Here is a 21,974-nt window from a genome sequence, read left to right as displayed (position 1 = left end):
AAAAAGGACCAATTGTGAAAGTAATATCCATCAGATAATAAAATGTGTTTCCTATGCGGTATAGCATAGTTTGCACTATACAAGAGACGAACGAAACAGCGATAACGTGTCTTTATGTGTGTATTGTTATCATTGTCCAAAATGACTTTCACTTATCGTTTTCAAGACAACTGATCAACAAACAAATTTCAATACAGTATATACAAGAATATTATGTCGCCAATGAGGTCACTCAATACTCGCGGCTATCGATCGATTATTACACGACAAAGTGTTGTCCATTGTCAGCTAGTTTGACAAGTCTAACCCCGTTATATAAAGTGACGTCACAGGTTGAATAAACTCTTTATTTGTGTGTCACGCCAAATAAAATAAAAATATGCTGCAGTTAAGATTTCTTCAAGATAGTTGAGCCATAAACCCAATAAAACACATAAAATAACGTTGTAGAATGCATTTTTGGTTGTTTGTTACCGTGTAGGTCGCAACAGTTTTCATTTTGAACCTTAGATGTGATTACGTGTACGGTATTGTTGCTCTACAGAACGTTAAACTTTGACTCAACGGCGTTGAGTTTAGTGTTGATGACGCCGGTGTTTTGAGATGATGATGAGCGAAAATCAGAGAGGAATCTCTGATGCTAAAAACCACGTGAGTATAGTCAGGCCACTGAATTGTTTCATTTATGCACTTTAGGCTGACTGAAAATTGTTTACTGAGTCTCATATTCGGATATAACATGAATTTTACTGGTCGAAATTTACAATGTGTGGCGAGTATTAAATATTGAATCCGAGAGATATGTACACTTAAATTTGCAATGTGTTGCTAGTTTTAAAGATTGAAACCGAGTGATATGTAAACATAGCTATTCAGCTAACATTGAATAAGTTACTGATGAAGATCTCATTTCAGTCGTCCAAAGTGTAAACGACCGTACGATAATTTGGCAATCTAACTGGCTCTGATAAATCTATAACCTATCCTCTATCCTTGAAATGGAAAGGTACTGGCTGTATGGAATAAGTTGTAAAGTATAGTCACATTGGATAGTCAAACTAAATTTATCAATGGGAACTTAACAGATAATCGTTAAGTCATTCTGTATCCCATCTTGACATCGTTCTTGGCATTCCTGGCTGGCCTATTACCAAACCAACTATCTACAATCTTGAAATCGTACTTTGAAAACGAAAACTAGTAGGATCCCTCTCTCAGAGCGTCCTTGCCTTTAAATGCATTACATATGCAGCACAAGAGTAGTTTACAAGCTAACCCAGGCTGGTATTCATAATTATTGCATGTACCTAAAACAGCAAGGAGGTTTTACTAGAATCAGGAAGCATAAGTTTGACATCTTCATTGAGACTGACCTTTGGGTAATCTACCGTGTATACATAATCTCTTTGGAAGGTTAAGTTCTCAAGATAAAGTATTTTTGATATTTTGCCCATTTGCACCTCTGCAGACCCGAAATGCCTGCACACTAAATAATAGAGTTCTTGTACCCATTATATGTGATGTAACCTATCTTGGTATATCGTGTTTATAAGGTTCGTGTTTATAAAGTGTTACAGAGTTTGATCTTTCATGACCCCAAGTGACCTTTGACCTCCACCAAAAACAACAGTGTTCTTGTAATCATTTTAGGGAAGCCACCTGCAAAATATGACAGCCAATAAAGCTTCCTATCTGGTAACAATGTTTACAAGGATTTCAAGTTTTTTAGATATCCATAGTTTGCCCTCTGCTGACCCCAAATGACCTTTGACCTCCACCCAAAGACAACAGGGTTCTTGTATACTAATTAAGGGGAGCAACATTTCAAAAACGAGGACTGCAGAGGTGACTTATCTTGAGGTATCGTGTTTACAAGCGTCACATTCACACAAACAGGCATACACATACGCAAACGTTACTTGCCTGGCTACGGCAAGTAACCAAAATTGATGAACAGTGTCTGCAATTCGGGAAAACTAGTTACCCGTGTGTAAAAAGAAACAAAAATTATCGTGTGTAAGTCCCTCATTCCTATAAAATCACCTAGCACCATCTGTCACTCAATGTTGTAAAATAGAGATTTATTAACCATTTTGTCATTTCTATATATTACTTTTATTTTCATATTATGGCGGATCCCCAGCAGGAGACGGCGCGATTGGAGAGTATTTTCAAAACACCAACCCGCAGTCAATAAATCTCCTGCATCAAAAATTGTAAGGCACAAACGTATACGATATAAAGCTTACTTAAGAAGAAGAACGTCTTAGTTATTCGAACTCTGTCAATGGTGTAAAACAACGTTAAACATGTTTAGGTGTCCGTTCTACCGTAAGATTATTTACATCTGTTACTGTACAAGTGTACACAGAGATGACTATACATAGACTGTAAGATTATGCAATCCTTATGTTTTAATACGAAAATCTTTAGTTTGCACGGTTTTGCATGTGAGTAAGAAACATCTGTTCTTACACTAAATATATGAGAAACCGTCACATGAACAAGACCTGCGTTCTTAAGCAAAATAACGTGAAACCCCAAAAAACATAATATTTCACAGTATTGATGTAGACTTTGTTTGTCAAAACACGTTGTCGTGTATAATTACTGTTTAAGTGTTGACCACTTCTTAACACTTTTTGACAAGAAATACCATAAGGATTCTCCATAGCCTTACACCTACACGAACACAAAATGAGATGACAAATATACTTTCACAGTTACTTAGTGGACGTTTATTTGCAAGAAATCCCCAAAACGTCTTCATATACCAAAGATAATTGAGGAAAGGATCAAAAGCAATTGAGGATACGGTAGGCTGATGTGTTCTCCTGATACAACCAATTACATGTTGGACAATCAGTTACAACGTTATGCAGCACCAAACACAGTTGACGACATTCTTTGCAGACAAGGTATAGAAAGATGCGATTTTGTATACTGTTGAAAAGAATTAGCCTACTTAAACAAAACCTTTCTTTACAAAAGAATTCAACGTATGATGTTCTATAGTAAAAACTTCTTTCCACCGACCATCACAATATCCAGTTGTATTTTCACATAGGCCCCTATTTAAACTAGTAGATGTCGATTTAAATTGATATATACCGACTTATTTTACATATCATTGATTTTAATTGGCATCTGTCGATTTCAATCGATGATATGTCGAATTAAATTGGTTTAAGTCAATTTAAATCGACACCTACCAGTTTAAATCGATGTTATGCCAATTTAAATCGGTATAAGTCAATTTAAGCTGCTAGAAGCTGGTATAAGTCGAAGGAAATTGGTTTATTTCAATTTAAATCGGTACTTGTCGATTCCCCTATGATTTGAAGTTACTTCAAGTTGCAAAATATAGCACCATATTGCATCTTAGGACCCTTAATTAATAAAAAAAAATCCCAAAGGGGAGGGGACCGCCCTCCCCTTAGACCCCTCCCCCAGATCGGCATTTACAAATAAACATTGTGCCCCCTAATTAAGTACTGTGCCCTCCCTGTGACCCCCAGATTGAAATGATCTGGCGCCATTGGAGAGGTGGGGAGGGGGCGAGCAGCGAATGGTTTATATGCCTACCTGATTCTCACGTGTGATTTATCATATAGCTCATACCATTCAGCCACTCTCTCATTTAGACCTTCGTTTCCTCCAGTCAAGGTCGACATGTCCCAATGAGTAGGAACTGCAATGAGAACTTCCCCCAAGCTTACTCCTATCTCCCGTTTCGTTGCTTCAAACATGTTACGTGAGGCAGAAGTAAGAGCTTTCTGTGAAGGGTTGAAGTGACATTTAAAAAAAACAAAATAAACATTTAAGTTGCTTAAGTGTTACAGAATTGTTGGAAATGTGTAGAATTTCAACTAACAAATCAATGCAAAATGTGACAATATATTACAAATATATAAAATTAAACAATAAAAGCTCAGAAGCAGACTATACTAGAATTAATTTTACTATACAGTAATTAATAAAAATAAATAAAAAGTAATAAATAAAATAATAAAAACAAAAAAATAAAATATAAAATATAAAGAAACAAAAATTCAGTTCGCGTGTACAAACGTTGACGAGAATTTTGGAAGGTTTTCTTCACAAACATGTAAATTTACAAAATAACAATGAATTTGGCTCAAGATTTGAATCGGCCTATATATGGTAGTTGTTTTCTGGAAATAGTTATTAATGTTAGCTAGAAAAGTTCAGAGACTTAATTTGCTACATGGTGTACCGGAAATAAAGTGAAAGCCACAGCCGTATGGCGTTTCAGTTTCATTGTCTATGCTTATTCCTGAGATGGAATAGTTTATGGCCGAATAGATCAACGTATTGTATCTATTTGATTTAACTAAGTTGCCAACTTTGATCCATATTTTTAAATGAATTTCAATCCGGGAAGAATTTATAAGAAAGATTTTGCTTTTCATTCTTCGTTTTTCATAGAGACAATAGGCCTTTACTAATCAAGGAATAATTCTTTGCACACCTTGACAGTCGCGGCACAGAATACTATTTCCCCGGTGGAAAAATGAGTTTACATTATGAAGAAAAACAAAGACATCTTTAGCTAAATTGCCATGATTACATCATCACTAAACTCGGCTGGTGCCAGATATGCATTTATAAAATTTAATTATATTCGAAAGAAAATTATCACCACGATACAAATGCAGCCCATTAGAATGTGGTTCTGCCTAAAAGCGTAGAACATTTCCAGCTATCATGTTAAACAGCTATTTAAATATCCTTTAAATACGCACTACTCACCATTATGTTTGGAATTATGTCATCATCCTGGTCAACAGTTTCATGTATTGCTACTAACAGCTTCTCATAACGTCCATTAATGAGTTGCAGGGGTAGTCTCCCCCACACTTCATCATCCTCAGAATATTCACTGTTGACGTAACCCGCTCCGAATCCAATCGTGAATATTAATATCCATGTACAAAGAGTCGGGCCTGCTTGAACTTCCATATTTAGCCAATGTTGCAGAGAACAATGCGAGGTTGAGTCTAAAAGTCACTTCAAACTGTCATCTGAAACAGTAACATAATGATAATCATGCGAGTTGTTATGACTATAATAGCATGTAGACTAAATATCAATATTTGGTAAACTTACAGAGTCGTGCCGAACTCATATCATTTTGTTGTATGTGTACCTTCCACCGAGTAATGTTTTTTTCCCCTGTGACGCTGTTAGTCCTGTAGTACAGGAGAGTGAACGCCAATTATATAATATATTCCGTCAAAGTTTACCCGCGTCGAATTAAGAACTGTCCATTCTATTCACAGTAAATAATTCTTGCAATCTCTATTCGAATCAGTGCTGCTATAGCTTTATATGTACGTGACAGTGGCATGCATGCAGTTGTATCTGTTCAGTTACCACTGTGCAGTTGGCGTATATAAGCATATTCTGTGGAAATTCGAGACAAATGATGAACTGTAGCCTGACACTGGGATGTCTGCTGTACACGCTACAGGTCCTGAACGACCTAAAAAATATTCGGGGAAATTCCCTCGCTGAACTTGATTGATCGCAACAACCAATCCTCACGTGACAGTATTGGTGATCACAGTATTCCTTACCATGCATCTCCAGGAAAAGAATATGGTGCGCCTGGTGTGCCATAGGTCCTGAAATCGATATATGTCGAATTAAATTGACATACATTAGTTTCTCGTGCTCCGATTGGATGAAATCAACCACTGGTGTGTCATAAGTGGTAAAATGGACATATATCAATATAAATTGACGTTCATTGGAGGAGCTTAAATTTGAAAATTCCTAAATAAGACATTTTGGTAAAATTGAAGGTGAGTAGTGCTACAGTGTATGTTGAGACAATGATATATAGTGATATATAACTTTTTTTTATATATGTATGGTGCAATAGGAACTTTTTGCAATATTTGGTCCGTCGGCAGGGAGAGAGGAGGGAAAGAGAAGGATGAGTCTTATGATTTTATTCTGGTGTGGAGGTGGGGTGGGGGGGGGGGCGTAGATGTGTATGTAGTTGCGAGCCTGCACGTAGCACAATAGGCCTCCTAAATTAGTGGCAGGCTAGAACAGGAAGAAACTTTAACATATCGACTATTTCTACTGAATATAAGTACATTTCAACGATGAAGACGCTGACAATCCAAACAAAATCATTTTTTAGTAACAGGGATATCCGGCGCGCCTGCATGGTTGCTGCAGCTCCCTGGTGTATGGTGACTTCAGCTGCTGTATTGTTTTACCAGAGCATCGCTCTTTGATTTGACTACTACTAACAGTGAGTTGTTGCTCATCCACAGGTCAAGCAGGGCTTGGCATATAACAACTCCCTGGTGTTTGCGTTGGTTTTCATGAAGTAGTAGAAGTAGCAACATGTTATTAGTTGCAATACTGTAGCTCGAAAATGCAACTTTGATGACAAATATTATCATGTTATTTTGATCTTTCGGTCTATATATATATATATATATATATATATATATATATATATATATATTTTATTTATTCCATTTGTTTGGTGTAGTTGTACCTCCTGAAGAGCTAAAACTGAAGGTGCCAATAGTGGATTGGTTGCCAAGGGCAACGCTAGTAAATGTTGACATTAAATTCTCAACGGCTTTAGAAACTTGAATTTGACGGAATAATAAACATTCATCACCGTACAAGAAGAAAACCGGCGTCGTTATAAACAGCGTTAACCGCAGATGAGTTATTTACGGAAGCTTAAAAGTGCCCACATATGAAGTATTGGTCTTTGATGATGCGTATTCTTCCCGGCCGTTCGTTATGATCCAGCCGTATAGTTGGTTGCTATAAACCATGGCTCCATGCCATAACAGACAAATCAGTAGGATGCGTACCATGAACGTAAGCTGAGAGTTCTCACGAACAGCAACCATGCCCAGTGGCGTCGCCAGACATTTCAATATTGGGGGGGGGGGGCACAGTGGGGGGCACAGCACTTAATGATGGGGCACAATGAGGTGGATAAAAAGTTATACAAAAAATAGAAATTAACACCTCTGCTTTGATAATTTTTCATGTTTAATGTTTTTTAAGATGCAATTTGGTGCTATCTGGTGATTATCCATTATGAGAGAACAAAACATGTTTTCCGCTTGAATAGTTGGGGCGGAAGCACACTTCAGCCCCCATCAAGAGGGTTGGGGAAAGTTAACAACGTGAAAAAGAGTTTTGGAAATTAAAATTTTAAATTCATGCAGGGTAGTAGTGAAGTTTAAGCACTAGCGGGTCACGCCGGGACCTCGGTGACCTTGTTAGTGAGAAAACAACTGTCTATTGTGTTGGTCGGTGGAAAGAAGTTTTTCCGATGCACATAATACGTTTCGTCATGTGTAAACAAAGTTTTTGTTTGAGTATTTTTATTAACACTAACAATCGCATCTGGGGGGGGGGGCATCTGGGGCACTTTTTGGGGGATGACGACGCCACTGAACATACCTGTGTCAAATATATTTCAAATTCACTTTATAAATTGAAAAGCAACTGGAAACTAGTACTGAACTCTAGGGGATGATTGTATTACGTAATTGCAAGATGTTAATCTTCATATGTGACGAAACAATTTCATGCATGTAATCGGCACTCGACCTGACAGCAGAATTAATTTGGGAATCTACAGATATGTAATCTAAATAGGATACTATGTGATACTAATAATGGAAATATTTAACCAAAAGTAAATTTAAGGAAACTTGGAATGATCGAAATATCTAACAATTGAAATAAGTTGGTGATTTGTTCTTCCGTTTAATTTGTCTTATCATACTTTAATTTTCCGTTATTTTATTTCGGAAGTCACGGGGTTCTTCGGAAACCAAGAACCGACCACCTTGTACGGACATGTCTACATACTTGAATACTGCCGTAATGAGAAGTTACAAGTTTAAAAATCCCATAAGAGAAGTCACGTGGTTAATTTTAATACTATATCGTCGCAGTGGGGGCCAAGAATGGTCTGTAGGGGCGCTTTCGACACTATCTAAGCGGAGCGCCACCACAGGTTGGCGCGGAGCGTACAGAAATTTTTGAGTAAAGATACTCCCTAGATCGCAGGAAGTGACCCTTTCCATAGCCTTGCTAATTTGCAGATAAACGAAGAATAAATAGGTGTCATCGCCATTTTGTCAGAAAATTACACCAACAGAATGTGACAAATGTCAATAGGTAGATGAGAGCGCAATTAAAAAGTCAATAATCGCGAATAAGTAAAAAGTACTAAAAAGCTGTAAAGGGCGCCAGCAGTCCGTTTGAGTCCGTCAGGGGACTGTATGGACGCTCCGCCGCTGTATCGTCGGCCAACTTGAAGAGAACAAAAACGACTTCAGCACAGCCTTTACGTAAGGATGGTCTCTCCCTTGATAACTGACTGGCATAACAAATACCAGGCAGTGCCACCTTATCGCAGACATTGGAGAGCAAGCGAGGTGGCTGTAAAGCATCGCAGACCTGTTGAACTAACATAATTCTCACGTCACGCAGTCATATATGCATGCACACCCATTTTAGTTCTAGCCAAGCACTGTCACGGTGCCAACGCTCATTACAATGTATATAGAACAAAAAATACAGTCCATATAATTCTCGTAGGATAGACCTGATGTGTTCAATCTCAATGAAAGCAACATAGACCTCATGAAAATTAAAGTTGCGATGGCGAAGTTTTTCATGATGCCGGTAACAATAATTTGATGGTGAGTGTGGGGTGTGGGTGGGAGGGGGGGGGGAGTCCGGGAATGATCTCCAAACTTAAGGAGGACTGTGAATTTGAATTGCAAAACAATTTGGATAAAACAGATATTATAGAACGCCGTTTGGGTATATATTAATGAATCATATATTCGAAGTAACAGTTTGTAAGAAATTTTAATAAATATGGACCGTGGACATTTCCTAATTGAAGTCTCAAGGCCAAATTGATGGACAGAGCTTCCATCACATTCAACGGCAAAAATGTAGGGCCCACAAAACCAATTTTGGGCCCGTGAGGGATAACTCCCCCCCCCCCTCCGTTAGCAGAATCCTGGCCACACCGCTGGCTATAATTCCTATTTTCCCCTTTAAATCCTATTTTACCCACTCTCTCAAACAATACCACTGGCCTACCCTATTAAACTTTCTCCCCTCTACCTTAGCAGACATAACAAGCACTCCCTACAAGACATAACTTCACAAGCTGCCTACATACCTCAGGCTCAAAGACTTCTAAGAATCGGCAAGTGCTGATTGGCTATAGGGCTCAGATTTTTACAATGGGGATTAATTGTAATTAATTAACTTTTGACCAAAAATGTTTAGGCATCACCTTATTCATACACAATCCAACAATCATCAGTTCAACTTTGAATATGATCCATCAAAATCTTGAGGAGATTGAGATATTTGAAAATATTACAAAGAATGACCCCCGATGACCCCCTAAATGACCTTTGACCTCAATTTTCCGAACACCCCTCGTAACTCTCATCCCGAGGAACATTGTGACCAAGTTTCATTATAATTGGCCATACACTGTACGAACAGGAGCAATTTGAAAATATAGGGCCGCGGCCCGGGCCACAAAAGACCCCTAGTTGATCTTTGATCTCAAATTCATGAACACCCTGAAGGTAAAACTACCATAGCACTATCGCGACAAACCCTCAACATTGTACCATGGAATCTGTAGGAAAAGAAGCATTTTGCGTATTTCCACAAAATGACCCATTACGGCCCACAGGTGACCTTTGGCCCCAAATTTTGGACCATCTCTGATGGCCCTATACCCAATGGTCCTTGTGTCCAAGTTTCATGAAATTCCATCAAACACTGTGCGAGTGGGAGCGGTTTTACCAATTGTTGACGGGTAGAGTGATAGAGTGATAGACGCCGCACTGTAACAATAGCTCACACCAGCATGCTGGTATGAGCTAAAAAGCTCTCCACGGAATTGTCGTTCAAAAATTTGAAAAAGATTCGGGCAAGCTACTGCATATTTATATATAAAACATTTTCTCCTCTAAGGCTGTCCGAATTTTTCAGGACTTTTGCCGGAATTTCTTGTCCTCTAGAAATTGGGGGGGGGGGGGCACTCTGCCCCCTGCCCCCCCCCGCCTCATACACCTATGCGTGTTATTACCCTACCTTATTGGTTACAATTATTGGGGAAGTCGTTACAATAATAATGATAATAATAAAATCAGTTTAACCATTGAAAAAACACGTTACATTATTTTTTTTCAGTAGGTGCCCGAGAAATTCTCAGCATATTGCCCGAATTTCAAACAAAAATTGATTGGGGGCTGCAGCCCCCGGCCGCCCGCCCCCCGGTCTCCTACGCCTATGCCTCTTCCCCTGTTGGTTTCTCTCCGTCCCTTGTCTTCTTACATCTATCTATTTTGTGTTCACCCTGCTCATTAACCTGTCTGTATTCTACGCTTGTATTAAGAAGACGCTAGGATCGAAACGTCAGGTCCACTTACTTTTAATCAAACTTTCATTTTTATCTTCAATTCACACTTTTTAAACGTTACATTCACACTTTTATAAACGTATTTTGGCCCTTCGGTGCCTCCGTAGTACGTAGACGATAACAGCAAATGCTAAACTTCTATAGATCAACAATTGAGCCTTGAGAATTTTTTTCTTTCTGAACATCAATAACGTCCTCAAATGACCTCAATTGACCTTCAAAATGCACGAAAACAGATGTCCCCTATATTCCGCACTCCATACGTACCCTTTTACCAAATTGCACGCATATCACACCGAAGATTGACGCATCAGATCATTTTAATGAACACGTTGACAAACAGTTCGTGCCTCTCGATTACGATAAGCTATTGAGGACATAAATGGTTGATATGAACGACGGCATGAATTTCAATATGTCGAAATGAATTCGATTTAATTAGTGCTCCCACTTTATAAAGGAATTTGAAATCGAATGTAGTTTAGTCGATAAAATTAATGCCTGCAGTACGTAATCAAATTTACTTCTGTGCTGGGACGGTGCTAGGAATGTGTACTATTATGCAACATTAAAATTGCATTTAAATAACAGTCGTGGTTGTAAACTAACAGCTGGAACTTAAGACAATTATATGTGGAGCAAACAACCACCCCATGATGTTTCAAGTAAGAAGTGTTACTGTACCTGTGCATGATGCGATTGTTATTATCCTATTAAACTGGATCTTAAAGAACTGGCAGCTCTTTTGACCCGTCACGTTTTGGATTCCAAAAGCTAAAGACAAATACATACAAATGAAGGATGGAGTTTCAAGCAAAATTCTTTTTCTTTATACATTCCAACACCGCTTGTAACCCTCGGTTCCTAGTTTCCACGTGGAATGATATTGAAAGCGTAATTCATCAACTGCTCTTTTTTGAGTTTCGAGACCTTTTTACGTTGGGAAGGAATGTCGCTCGGAAAATGTCAGGACTTTCAAAGGTTATCACATGAACACATTTCGTAATATCTCCATGGTTATAGTAACAACTTGAAACCGACCACTAAAAGTAATGTGAATGTGATTCAGATTATCATTGGAAACGGTGTGTTAAGTATAGAGCATGCAGAGATAAAAAACCTACTTGTTCAGTGCATGGTACGGTGATACTTCGTGATTGTTACTCACTTACTTGTTGACTAGTTTGGTACTCTAGTGTGCGTGGACTAGTGCTGGACCTACTACAGTTCCATACTTAGAAATACAGATGGTAAAACAGACTGGTACTCTATTGACTGAAACTCAAATAGCTAGCTATCACCTGCTGGCTGGTGGTCTATATTTGTTTCGTGACTGGTATTCTATACTTCTTGTTTATTCGTAATCTATGTTGCGTTGACTGGTTCTCTACTTACAGTTCCATACATAGAGTTTTATACATAGAGAACGAAATGGTAGCACTTTTGTTGCCATTACTCTTTTACTCGTTGATTGGTCATTGATGAAGTTGGTAGAACACAAACAGCATTGCGTACTCACTGCATTGTACGTTGGCACATTTTCACTTGTTGCACTGGTACTTAGCCGACTGGTATTCTATATTACTTGTCAACCGTTCCTCATCGTACAATAACTTGTTATCTGTAACCCATCTCTTTTCCCATATTTAGAAGGAAACAAATGGTAGAGAATAGAAATAACACACCAGGTATATCGTAGAAATGATACAACATTGCTTCTTCAGTGGAACTTTTTTATCTGTTGAATCAGGAGATTAGCCAGTCTTCGTGATGTGGAGAAACAAAGACAAAGTTATGTACCCAAAGATTAATAGGTTCTACTTTCTGCTTCCTTGCTGGAATTGTAATAAAACCTAATATAGACATCCAACATCACAGAAACAGTAATACGAATCTCGTTCTATGCTCACTAGGTCTATGGCTAATGAGGAAAACCTTCTGAGAAGCAGATGACATCATGCCTTACAAACATGCAACCTATCGAGTACATATCTTATTCATTGCTGTTTATTTATTTATTTGCCCATTTTTCTGCCGTCCCCAGCCGAAATGTCTGTGGGGGAGTGATGTGTCCCCTACCCCTACTCCTTCCCTCTGGCTACGCCTCGTGTTGACTGATAATCTGTATTGCTTGACTAACTGGTACTTTATATTAGTCTACTTGTTGAATAACGGGACTGTTATACAAGGTATACGTATGATGACGTAAGTTGGAAATAGTTGTATAGATAAATATAGAGATAGTTACTTTGATTTTGCAGTAGCCGCTTACTGCTGGTGTCGCTTTCAATGAGAGGTTTTGTTCTTTACTTTATGACTTTACAAATTCCACTTGCATATTAGTGATAAGATTTTTCACAGCAACGACGTGCCTGTGATTTTTTTTATTTTATTGTAGTTTGATGCAAACCTTGATGCAAACAAGGGCAGATAAAAACTGATTTTTCTTAGAAAATATATATACGCCTCCTCCACCTCCCCCCCTTCCAGGCTCCCCTTCCCCACTGATGCAGGTTCCCATTCCCCACCAATGCAAGTTCCCATATCCAGAGTCCCCCCTCAACTTGGAGTGCGTTATGAGGAGTGCAAAGACGGGATCCGGTTACATAACTGTTCCCACGTTGGATCTGGCCCTGGAAGCCCTGAAGTAGCGAGATTTTCGACTAATTTATAGCACAATAGCTTCCGAATTAACTGAGTTCTTACATCTCAAACGGACTTCTAAAAGACTGCCATTCCTCGGCCTTAAATTTGGTGCTCTTAAATTTGGTGCACTCCCCTCGCGATAGTCAATCTCGACCTCTCAAACGTTCAAAATTACACAGTCCCAGAACTCAAACCTGATCTGCCTACCTATCAAACGGGCCGGATCATGATTTCTTCTCAATCATTAAGTTTGACATTACTAGTCCGACAATATTATACTTCTTAAATTAGATAATATATCATTTCTGTAAGGTGCTTCACCTTCACTGTGTGTGTAGGATCATAGAAAACAGCGGCATGGCAATAACAACATGAGTGAGTGTGCATTAGTGTAGGGGGGAGGGAGGGGAAATCATAGTCAACAAAGGACAGCATCTGTCACAAGATCCATGAAGGACCAATTGATTTCAAGTTTGGCAGACGCATCTACACTGACGCAACAGCTGTTGTGCCTACGTAACTCCATATAGAGCAAAGATGCATGCAGATGTTAAACGAAAAAGAAAACAGCCGAAGTGCTGGTTTTGTTATTGCGTATGCGAATGGTTATTGTATTAATGGAAAGCTATAAAGGTAATGAGTATCCGTGAGTGGTGACATCATAACGTCAGCGGTCAAAGGTCATGCATGATGAGATCTTGCGCACTTTATTTCATTTGCAAATTGATCAGGTAAAACAAAAGTCAAAACAGCGTAACAACTTAAACCACGTATTAAGCTACATATATGACTGTGTAATAGTTGATTTATAACGGTCCATTTAGTGGTTTTTTTCATCACAGGTTTCTCTACCAGACATGGTAAAGGTGAATGTACTGCTTGGTTGATCTGAAAATATCCCTGCAGTTTAACAGTTTCTTAAAAGAACATTCATTGTTCTATATTCTTATGTTTAGCAACATAAATTCTGTATTCCTTTTTTTTTTAAATTACGCCCTGACCCAGTGCATGGAAAGTACAACTACCGTTTGGTGCCAGTGTGGCAGTAATGAGTGTCCGTGCGTCCGTAGCACACTCATTACTAGGACATAGTGTCCGCTTTGCGTGACTAGTGTCTAACGGACACTTTCCCTTGCTTTCTACGCCACCGTGGAAAGTGTCCGGGTTCCCTTTAAAGAGCTTTGGTTCTGTCGAGTGACAAACGTTTCTGGTCCTATCGCCTATAAGGAGGTAATTTACCAGCAAAGACCAAGTTGACAATGATATTTCGGTCGGTTAGCATGCACCCTCAAGACTCAATTTAAAGCATGACCAATACTTCAAGTGTGGACTGTTGTGGGAAGGAGGTGGCAAAATGTTATTATTCTCATGGAGACTGCACTCCAGAGGGACGCTGTCCGCTATATTCGATCGTCGACTGTCAGAAGGCGGCATACTGTTAAATGTTTCTTCTGAATTAATTAATCATGTCTGTCTGACTCTGCTGCTTATCAATCGTTACTATCATTACGGTCGTTGTTTGCTTGTTTGGATGGTCGGAGTTTATAAACGTTGGAGGAAGATCAACCATGTAGGTCGAAGGCAAATGTATTTCAACCGATACGCGGAGGCGGAAAGTTTCCCCGCCATCCGGGAGCATGGAGGTGAAGTCCGGGTTCGGAGTCAATATATGTTATTCAGTACGCGGGAAATGTGGAAATCTCCCGCTCTACGTTCTCGGTATGAACAAGTTTTTATTTCACGCATGGGCATTTGCATTCTACTGTAAAAAGTATACTATTGTTACGAGGGCCCATTGTAGCCTAACGCTAGTTACTGCTAATGAGGAACCTAGTGTTATAATATAGAAAGTATTGAAATTGCCTACGTGATAAATCAGTATTTGAGAAATTAGGTCGGGTTACCGTGTCAGAATGTTATAATACACGATTGTTCTAGTATATTCCTCATGATGACGCGCTGGTCTCGGGTTGACACTCGGTTTACGTGAGATCGCGTGTAAGCTGTACACATCTTCGTGGATTCTCTGGAATATTCGCCAGCGATGCAAAGGACTTCCAAGAATAGAGAAACCGGGTCGCGTTGTTACTCAGGTGTATCGAGAGAGATCTAGATGATTCTTGACATGGCGAATCGTATATAGACCCGCCCAGATCGGAGAGTTTCTCAGTTTCTGAACGAATACAAGCGACGACACATATTATACCATTCTACTATATATCGTCAGTGCTCAACTACCAGTATTTTCTGAGGGATTGAGATATCGATAACAAGATTGATTCTACACTTCCATTCAGAAGTTTGAAGAGGACTTTGCTGTGAAAGTACAGTTTTTCCAGTCTTTATTTCGGAGAAGGTGAAGAATTTCTGTCTCCGTTGAGGAAGTTCGTTACGCCAGGAGTTGGTGACTATAAAGCTGATTTTGGACTGACTCAGGTAATATTTAGTCGGCGAGAAGTTCGACTTGTGCTTCACTCTATTGTGGCTGGAAGTCCGTCTTCTATTTTGGAGCATCGCCGGAAAGAAGGTGACTGCTGTTTCTGGGATCGCGAGAAAATTCGTCGAGGACCAGTGAATTTCGCGGTACAACGGACCGAGAATCGTCGTCATCAAGGTCGTGGCCGCTGAGGGATATCGCCGTTGGAAGAGACCAGCGTGTTTTAAAGTGTATCCTATCTTGTTAAGTTTGTGAGTAATTTTCTATATATTTGTAATTACCACTTGTTGTTGTTGGTTCGAAATCCATTGTTCAATATAGTTTACGTTCTCATTTAAAATCTCTAGACTCGTCAATTTGTCTGTGTTCCTTACGGAAACGAACCCAGGTTTGTGTCTCGTTAAAATTAATTATCGAGACCTCTCGCATTCCAACGTAACACTATACTGAGTGAAGTAAGCCTAATGTGCCGTCTACGTCGTTAACTTTAAATGTAAACATTCTTAGTAGTTACATCTTTGCACGCACGGTTCTACCCTCCTGTTGTGCATTAGGACTTGATACCGTTAACTTACTTTTAGCCCGATCTGATATTACAAGATGACTTCTCCTGAGCTGGATACCGATGAAGAGTACCGGTACAGTATCATTGGAAAATATCTTTCGTCAGGACTCAGGACTCTACCCTGAGTCTACTTTAAGTCTACTTTAAGTCTACTTTAAGTCTACTTTAAATCTAAAAAGATGGATAAGGAGAAGATCGAAGAGTTTTAGACTAAAGGGAGATGCCGATCTAGTTTACCGCCAAAAAAATCATTAAAAAATCATTCGTGTTATAAGCTTTTAAATTTGTGAGCTTTGGCCATTTCACCCGTGATTACGGGCATAGCAACGAAGATCATAGGTCCGTAATCCGGGGTGAAGTGGCCAAAGCCCACAAAATTGAAAGCTTATAACACGAATGATTTGGCGTTAAGTGTACTATTTGTTTATTTGTATCAACATTTTAGGAATTATTTGCACTGAAAAATTGATTCCATAGATATGCATATAAGTGCATAGGCCACTTGGGCCTTGCAGACTATATAAGTATATTTTAATATTTGTAATCACCCAAAAGTAGAACTGAAAACTCTAAACTATAACTGTTAGTGTAAGAGAATAACGTAATGCATAATTAGGGGGCAAGACACGAATAGTAGTACTGTTAGGCTAGTAACTGTAGCCTAGGACTTCGAGAGCTAACCCCATTTGCGACCGGCAAATAATTTTCTTTATTCGAATTTAAGCCGCCACTCCGATTGGCAATCTCTGAAATAAAGCCTACTTGATATACTTTATGGTACTGTGGTAGCTTCCAAAACTTCCAGATCAGCTGTCAGTTACATGTCAGCTGTGTAGTGTGTACTCATACCACCATGGGTATACAAGCTTTTAATTTCATTAATGATTAAATGTTTGAAATTGTTAGGGTACCAACAAAAATTCTTATATGTGCCAGGCAGGTCAGGACTTTTGAGATTCTAAAATACTAGAAAAGATGGCCTGCAATTAGTCCCCTTACCAGCTAAAACACAAGGCAGCAAGGGGGGGGGGGGCTCTGTCTCGTTCATTTTGGGGGATCAATTAAATTACCTGCAACTCTTCGATGTTATTGTTTTAACACTCAAGTTATGCGAATGCAGGCCATAGGCAGTAGGAGTGTAATTTTAATTTCTCTTTCTTTTGAGAGACTTTCACATATTTTTTTAATATGTTGGTACCGGGATGCACTCAGACACTGCAGCAGGTCGCATATGCTATAGGCAATCAGTTGGCCACCTGCCCATCACTTCATTGTACGGTTCCATGGGCTTGTGCTGGTGATATTTTCCATTATGCAAACACGTGTACGTTGTATGAATACTCACTAAACATTCTTCCACAGTAATTAAGGTGGTGGCGATATGCAAAACAATGTTGCAATTAAGTTAGTGCAGGCTTACCAAGTTTATATTATTTATATTCAACTTGCAATGTATTATCTCATGTAGACACTGCTTGGTAATAAACTGTAGTATTGCTAGAATATAGGGACCAGAATGGACCTGAAAGCTGATATAGGCCTAATGTAATCTGTTTGACAAATTTGAGGGCAGGTGAGTGAATTTCTATTCAGGAGGATAGCTTGGTGTTGAGAGAAACTATTGAAAAAGAGCAAATAAAACTGCAAAATGGAATCTGCAATGGAAGTTGTGTAACATTTTTTTTTCGAATACCTATCCTAGTAGCTCATAGGCCTAACATGTTAATGGAATACATATGGACCACCTGATGCGTTCAGCTTATAAATGCTAGGCCTGTAATGCTGTTCACAAGCAGCACTGCTATCACTAAAGCATTTTTTTATTGGTCCTCTAAAAACAATGTATGTTTGTATTATTGTAACTGCAAAGTCATTCACGGTATGTATATCAACTGATGCTTAAAGTTTGCATCCCTTTGTTGGTCAGCGCAAGAGTATAGGGTGTATGAGTGGAGATTGCCCAGAGAATGAAAGATCTAGCTCATTCATTCGTTCTCAATGTTATAATTTACTAAGCATATATTAAAGATGATCATGACGGTGGTACTTTCAGTAGACTTTAATCACTCGCACTGTCGGGAATTTTTCATGTACTGCAGCCATACAATTTTTTCCCACTTTTGGATTTGTTTTAGCTGCCTATAATTAAAACAACAGGAAAACATGTATAGACGACTTTATAATTATCTGATATGAATTTGCAAATGCAAAGAAAACTGAATTGTGATGTACAGCAAGAATGACGCATGAACATAACAGAGTTCAGTATAGGTAAATTATTGTCATAACGAAGTATCCGATAACATTTTCTAGGCAGTACATTCATAGGCAGTACATAACTAAAGCACCAACAAATCCATGGGCTTTCGTCCAAAAGGAACCCATGTGCTTATTTAAATATTTTATTTAAGTATCATATGATACTTGGTTGATAAACAAGAAGTCTTTCCTTTTATACTTTTGCTTCCATACTGTAAGTCTACAGTGTGAATTTCTGTTAGTAATATACAAAATTCTGCAGGTTCACTTCAAAGATTAAATTGTAACATTTCAAAATGCTTACAATATATACCAAAGTATATGTTGTTTCAATGTATGTTTCCTACATCAGTGAGGTGTAAACCTGTCATCTCAATGGCAGATCCCATGGCAATTGTAGGACTAACTATCAATCACTCATCCAGGTACTTTATACATGACACTTTTTCCTATTTGTTCCGTGCTATTCTTTTCATCCTGTCCACGCGGAAAGCAAATTACCACACACGGACGTTTTTTCCTAGTTGATAATGTCCGTCTGGACAGAAAATACGATCCGCCTGACACAATTCCCCCCGAGAAAGTTGTCATACAGACATAATTCTTGGGGAATAGTGTCCGTGAGACACCCGGACACTATTCCCTGCCACACCATCGCCATTGCAGTCACTGGCAGAACCAACTATCGTCAAATTCACGAGCTGTAACGACTTAAACATTATCAAGATTCCAGGGGTGTTGTTTTGTGCTTCTCACTGTTATGCCGGGTTCAATTGTAGGCTATATATTACTTCAATATCAAAAATTTGGGGAAAACACAAACCCTGGAGGGAAAATACCGTACAGTTCCCAAGTGATTTATGTTCAATGATCTGACGTGAGCGGTAGCTATATAAGGTAACACGATACAGTGATAAATATACAATAGTGCACATATGATACATGTATCACTTTCAAGCGATCTCTGATTGGTTGGTTGGAATTCAACATGATGAGTTCATTGTCTATACACAAAATTGATAACAATGCTCAGTTATAATGGGCATTGTTTTATCGGTGAAGTTCGTTTGTTGTCCCCAAGTAGAGATTTGTAGGTATATTATGTTAGTGGTCGAACACATCCGTACCGTGTGCAGGTGTAAGTGCTGTCGTTGAGCATCTAGGTAGCAATCGAATTGATCTATTGATCAGCGGCATCAATCCCAATTGAAAAGTGGGTGGTGGGACGGACTTATAACTGAAGGAGTGACTGCGAGCGCCCTGGCGCAAAGCCTTCATCGGTTGGGGTCACGTGTGACAGGTGAAACATTTTTGCCAAATATGCATCCCAGATTGCCGGAAATGGCACTTAAAGTAGAACGATAGTGACAGAAAAAATCTCTCCTTTTCATATATAATGTAGGTTATATGTTACCAAGCAACATATTTTTTTAATTTTCCAAATAGCACACCGGAAAGTTAAAACTAGAGCACCAATGGTGCAGAAGCTCATACCTTTTCGAGCTGAAAAATGTAGGGCCCACAAAACCAATCTTGGGCCCGTGAGGGATAACACCCCCCCCCCCCTCCGTTAGCAGAATCCTGGCCACACCGCTGGCTATAATTCCTATTTTCCCCTTTAAATCCTATTTTACCCACTCTCTCAAACAATACCACTGGCCTACCCTATTAAACTTTCTCCCCTCTACCTTAGCAGACATAACAAGCACTCCCTACAAGACCTAACTTCACAAGCTGCCTACATACCTCAGGCTCAAAGACTTCTAAGAATCGGCAAGTGCTGATTGGCTATAGGGCTCTCGTGCTTACAGTTCAACAGTTAATAACAACTCCCAGTCCTGCTTTAATTCCACTAACAGCCTCTGCAGAGCTTAACCACAAATGTAAACAAACACTGCAGGGACTGGGAGACAAATTAAAGGAGCTTTGGCAAAAAGTGAAAGCTCAGATTTTTTTAAACAATGGGGATTAATTGTAATTAATTAACTTTTGACCAAAAATTTTTAGGCATCACCTTATTCATACACAATCCAGCAATCATCAGTTCAACTTTGAATATGATCCATCAAAATCTTGAGGAGATTGAGATACTTGAAAATATTACAAAGAATGACCCCCGATGACCCCCTAAATGACCTTTGACCTCAATTTTCCGAACACCCCTCGTAACTCTCATCCCGATGAACATTGTGACCAAGTTTCATTATAATTGGCCATATAGGGCCGCGGCCCGGGCCACAAAAGCCCCTAGTTGATCTTTGATCTCAAATTCATGAACACCCTGAAGGTAAAACTACCATAGCACTATCGTGACAAACCCTCAACATTGTACCATGGAATCTGTAGGAGAAGAAGCATTTTGCGTATTTCCACAAAATGGCCCATTACGGCCCACAGGTAACCTTTGACCCCAAATTTTGGACCATCTCTGATGGCCCTATACCCAATGGTCCTTGTGTCCAAGTTTCATGACATTCCATCAAACACTGTGCGAGTGGGAGCGGTTTTACCAATTGTTGACGGATAGAGTGATAGACGCCGCACTGTAACAATAGCTCACACCAGCATGCTGGTATGAGCTAAAAAGGGAATTAAAACATCGTTTTTTCGTCTCCGTAATTGATACGAATTTAGGAATTTGCAAACACTGCAACGACCTTGAACAGCCCTCAAGTCAGTGAATGACGTCACTGTGATGATCTTTTCTGTTGTGCACTTTTCAGTACGGAGCTGTGAGTGCATTTCGTGTCAGCATAACTGTTATTTTAGTTTAATTTTCCGGCGTAATGTTCAAGACTTAAATAGATAACGAATATCATGGTGTTTCTTGATTACTTCACCACGTGTTTACAATTTTTTGTTGCAACGATTTCGCAATATCTGAAGAGGTAACTCGCAAGCTGACCCAAAGTAAGGTAAGTCACAAGATCACGTTGTTGGCGGGTTTTATACAGAGTGCTGTATGAATGTGCTCACTTACCTGTCAAACTGGCACAATAATAATTGTGATGATAGTCTCAAACGTAGATTAGTATAACATCCGAAAGAAAATCCAAAGTTCTAAACAAAGTAGAATCGCTTGTATGCACTAGGCCTACTGTAAAACATAAACGTTCCTTGTTCCGTTCGTTATTAAATCCAACAGAAAGGTTCCATTGAGCTTGAAATACAACCGCATTTGAACTCAATCGAGTGGTTAGTCTAGCTCTAACAATTTTCTCACTACATGCAATGCCTATTGCGTTTATTCACATGCATGCCTCGTGGTTTGGGCTTCAGGAGGAATCATATTCTAGCCCAACTTCACGTAGGTCCGCAAACGGTACTTTCACACTGTGCAAACGTTAGTGACAGTGTGCGCCACCGTAAGTAATACTTACACGATGTTTTGTTTCGCTCGAGCATACATACGCTTGGAAATTGAAAAAAACTTATCGTAGAGTCCACATTCGTTCTGTTGCATCCCCCTACAAAGCAATTTCTTGGCATTTTGCTAGTGGTTTAGGTTTTTTGTCGAGTCCAATATAGAGAAGGTTGCAACTAAACTTACACACTCAGTGCACACTGCTGAAGTACACTACGCC

At 39.2% G+C, this 21,974-nt stretch overlaps 1 protein-coding gene across 11 annotated transcripts in view; it reads right to left on the bottom strand.

Annotated features, from left to right (window-relative positions):
• The window catches only part of LOC139961793 (calcium-activated chloride channel regulator 1-like), a 78,475-nt gene extending 56,727 nt beyond the window's left edge, over positions 1-21,748 (bottom strand). For 2 of the 11 annotated variants that reach the window (XM_071961311.1, XM_071961314.1), the window contains exons 1-2: positions 4,774-5,492; positions 3,586-3,776 (exon numbers count right to left, since the gene is read on the bottom strand). In XM_071961311.1, coding sequence (XP_071817412.1) covers positions 3,586-3,776; positions 4,774-4,983 — 401 coding nt within the window. In that variant the 5' untranslated portion in view covers positions 4,984-5,492. Of the gene's footprint in view, positions 1-3,585; positions 3,777-4,773; positions 5,506-21,370 lie in introns of those variants that run through there. The other 9 variants (XM_071961315.1, XM_071961316.1, XM_071961308.1 and 6 more) reach the window with 8 other exon arrangements.
• Between the last annotated feature and the right edge of the window lie 226 nt (positions 21,749-21,974).

Source organism: Apostichopus japonicus, chromosome 20, assembly GCF_037975245.1.
Source record: "Apostichopus japonicus isolate 1M-3 chromosome 20, ASM3797524v1, whole genome shotgun sequence".
NCBI lineage: Eukaryota > Metazoa > Echinodermata > Holothuroidea > Aspidochirotida > Stichopodidae > Apostichopus > Apostichopus japonicus.
Note: the sequence above shows the minus strand (reverse complement) of the source record. Positions and strands in the feature narration are given on the sequence as shown.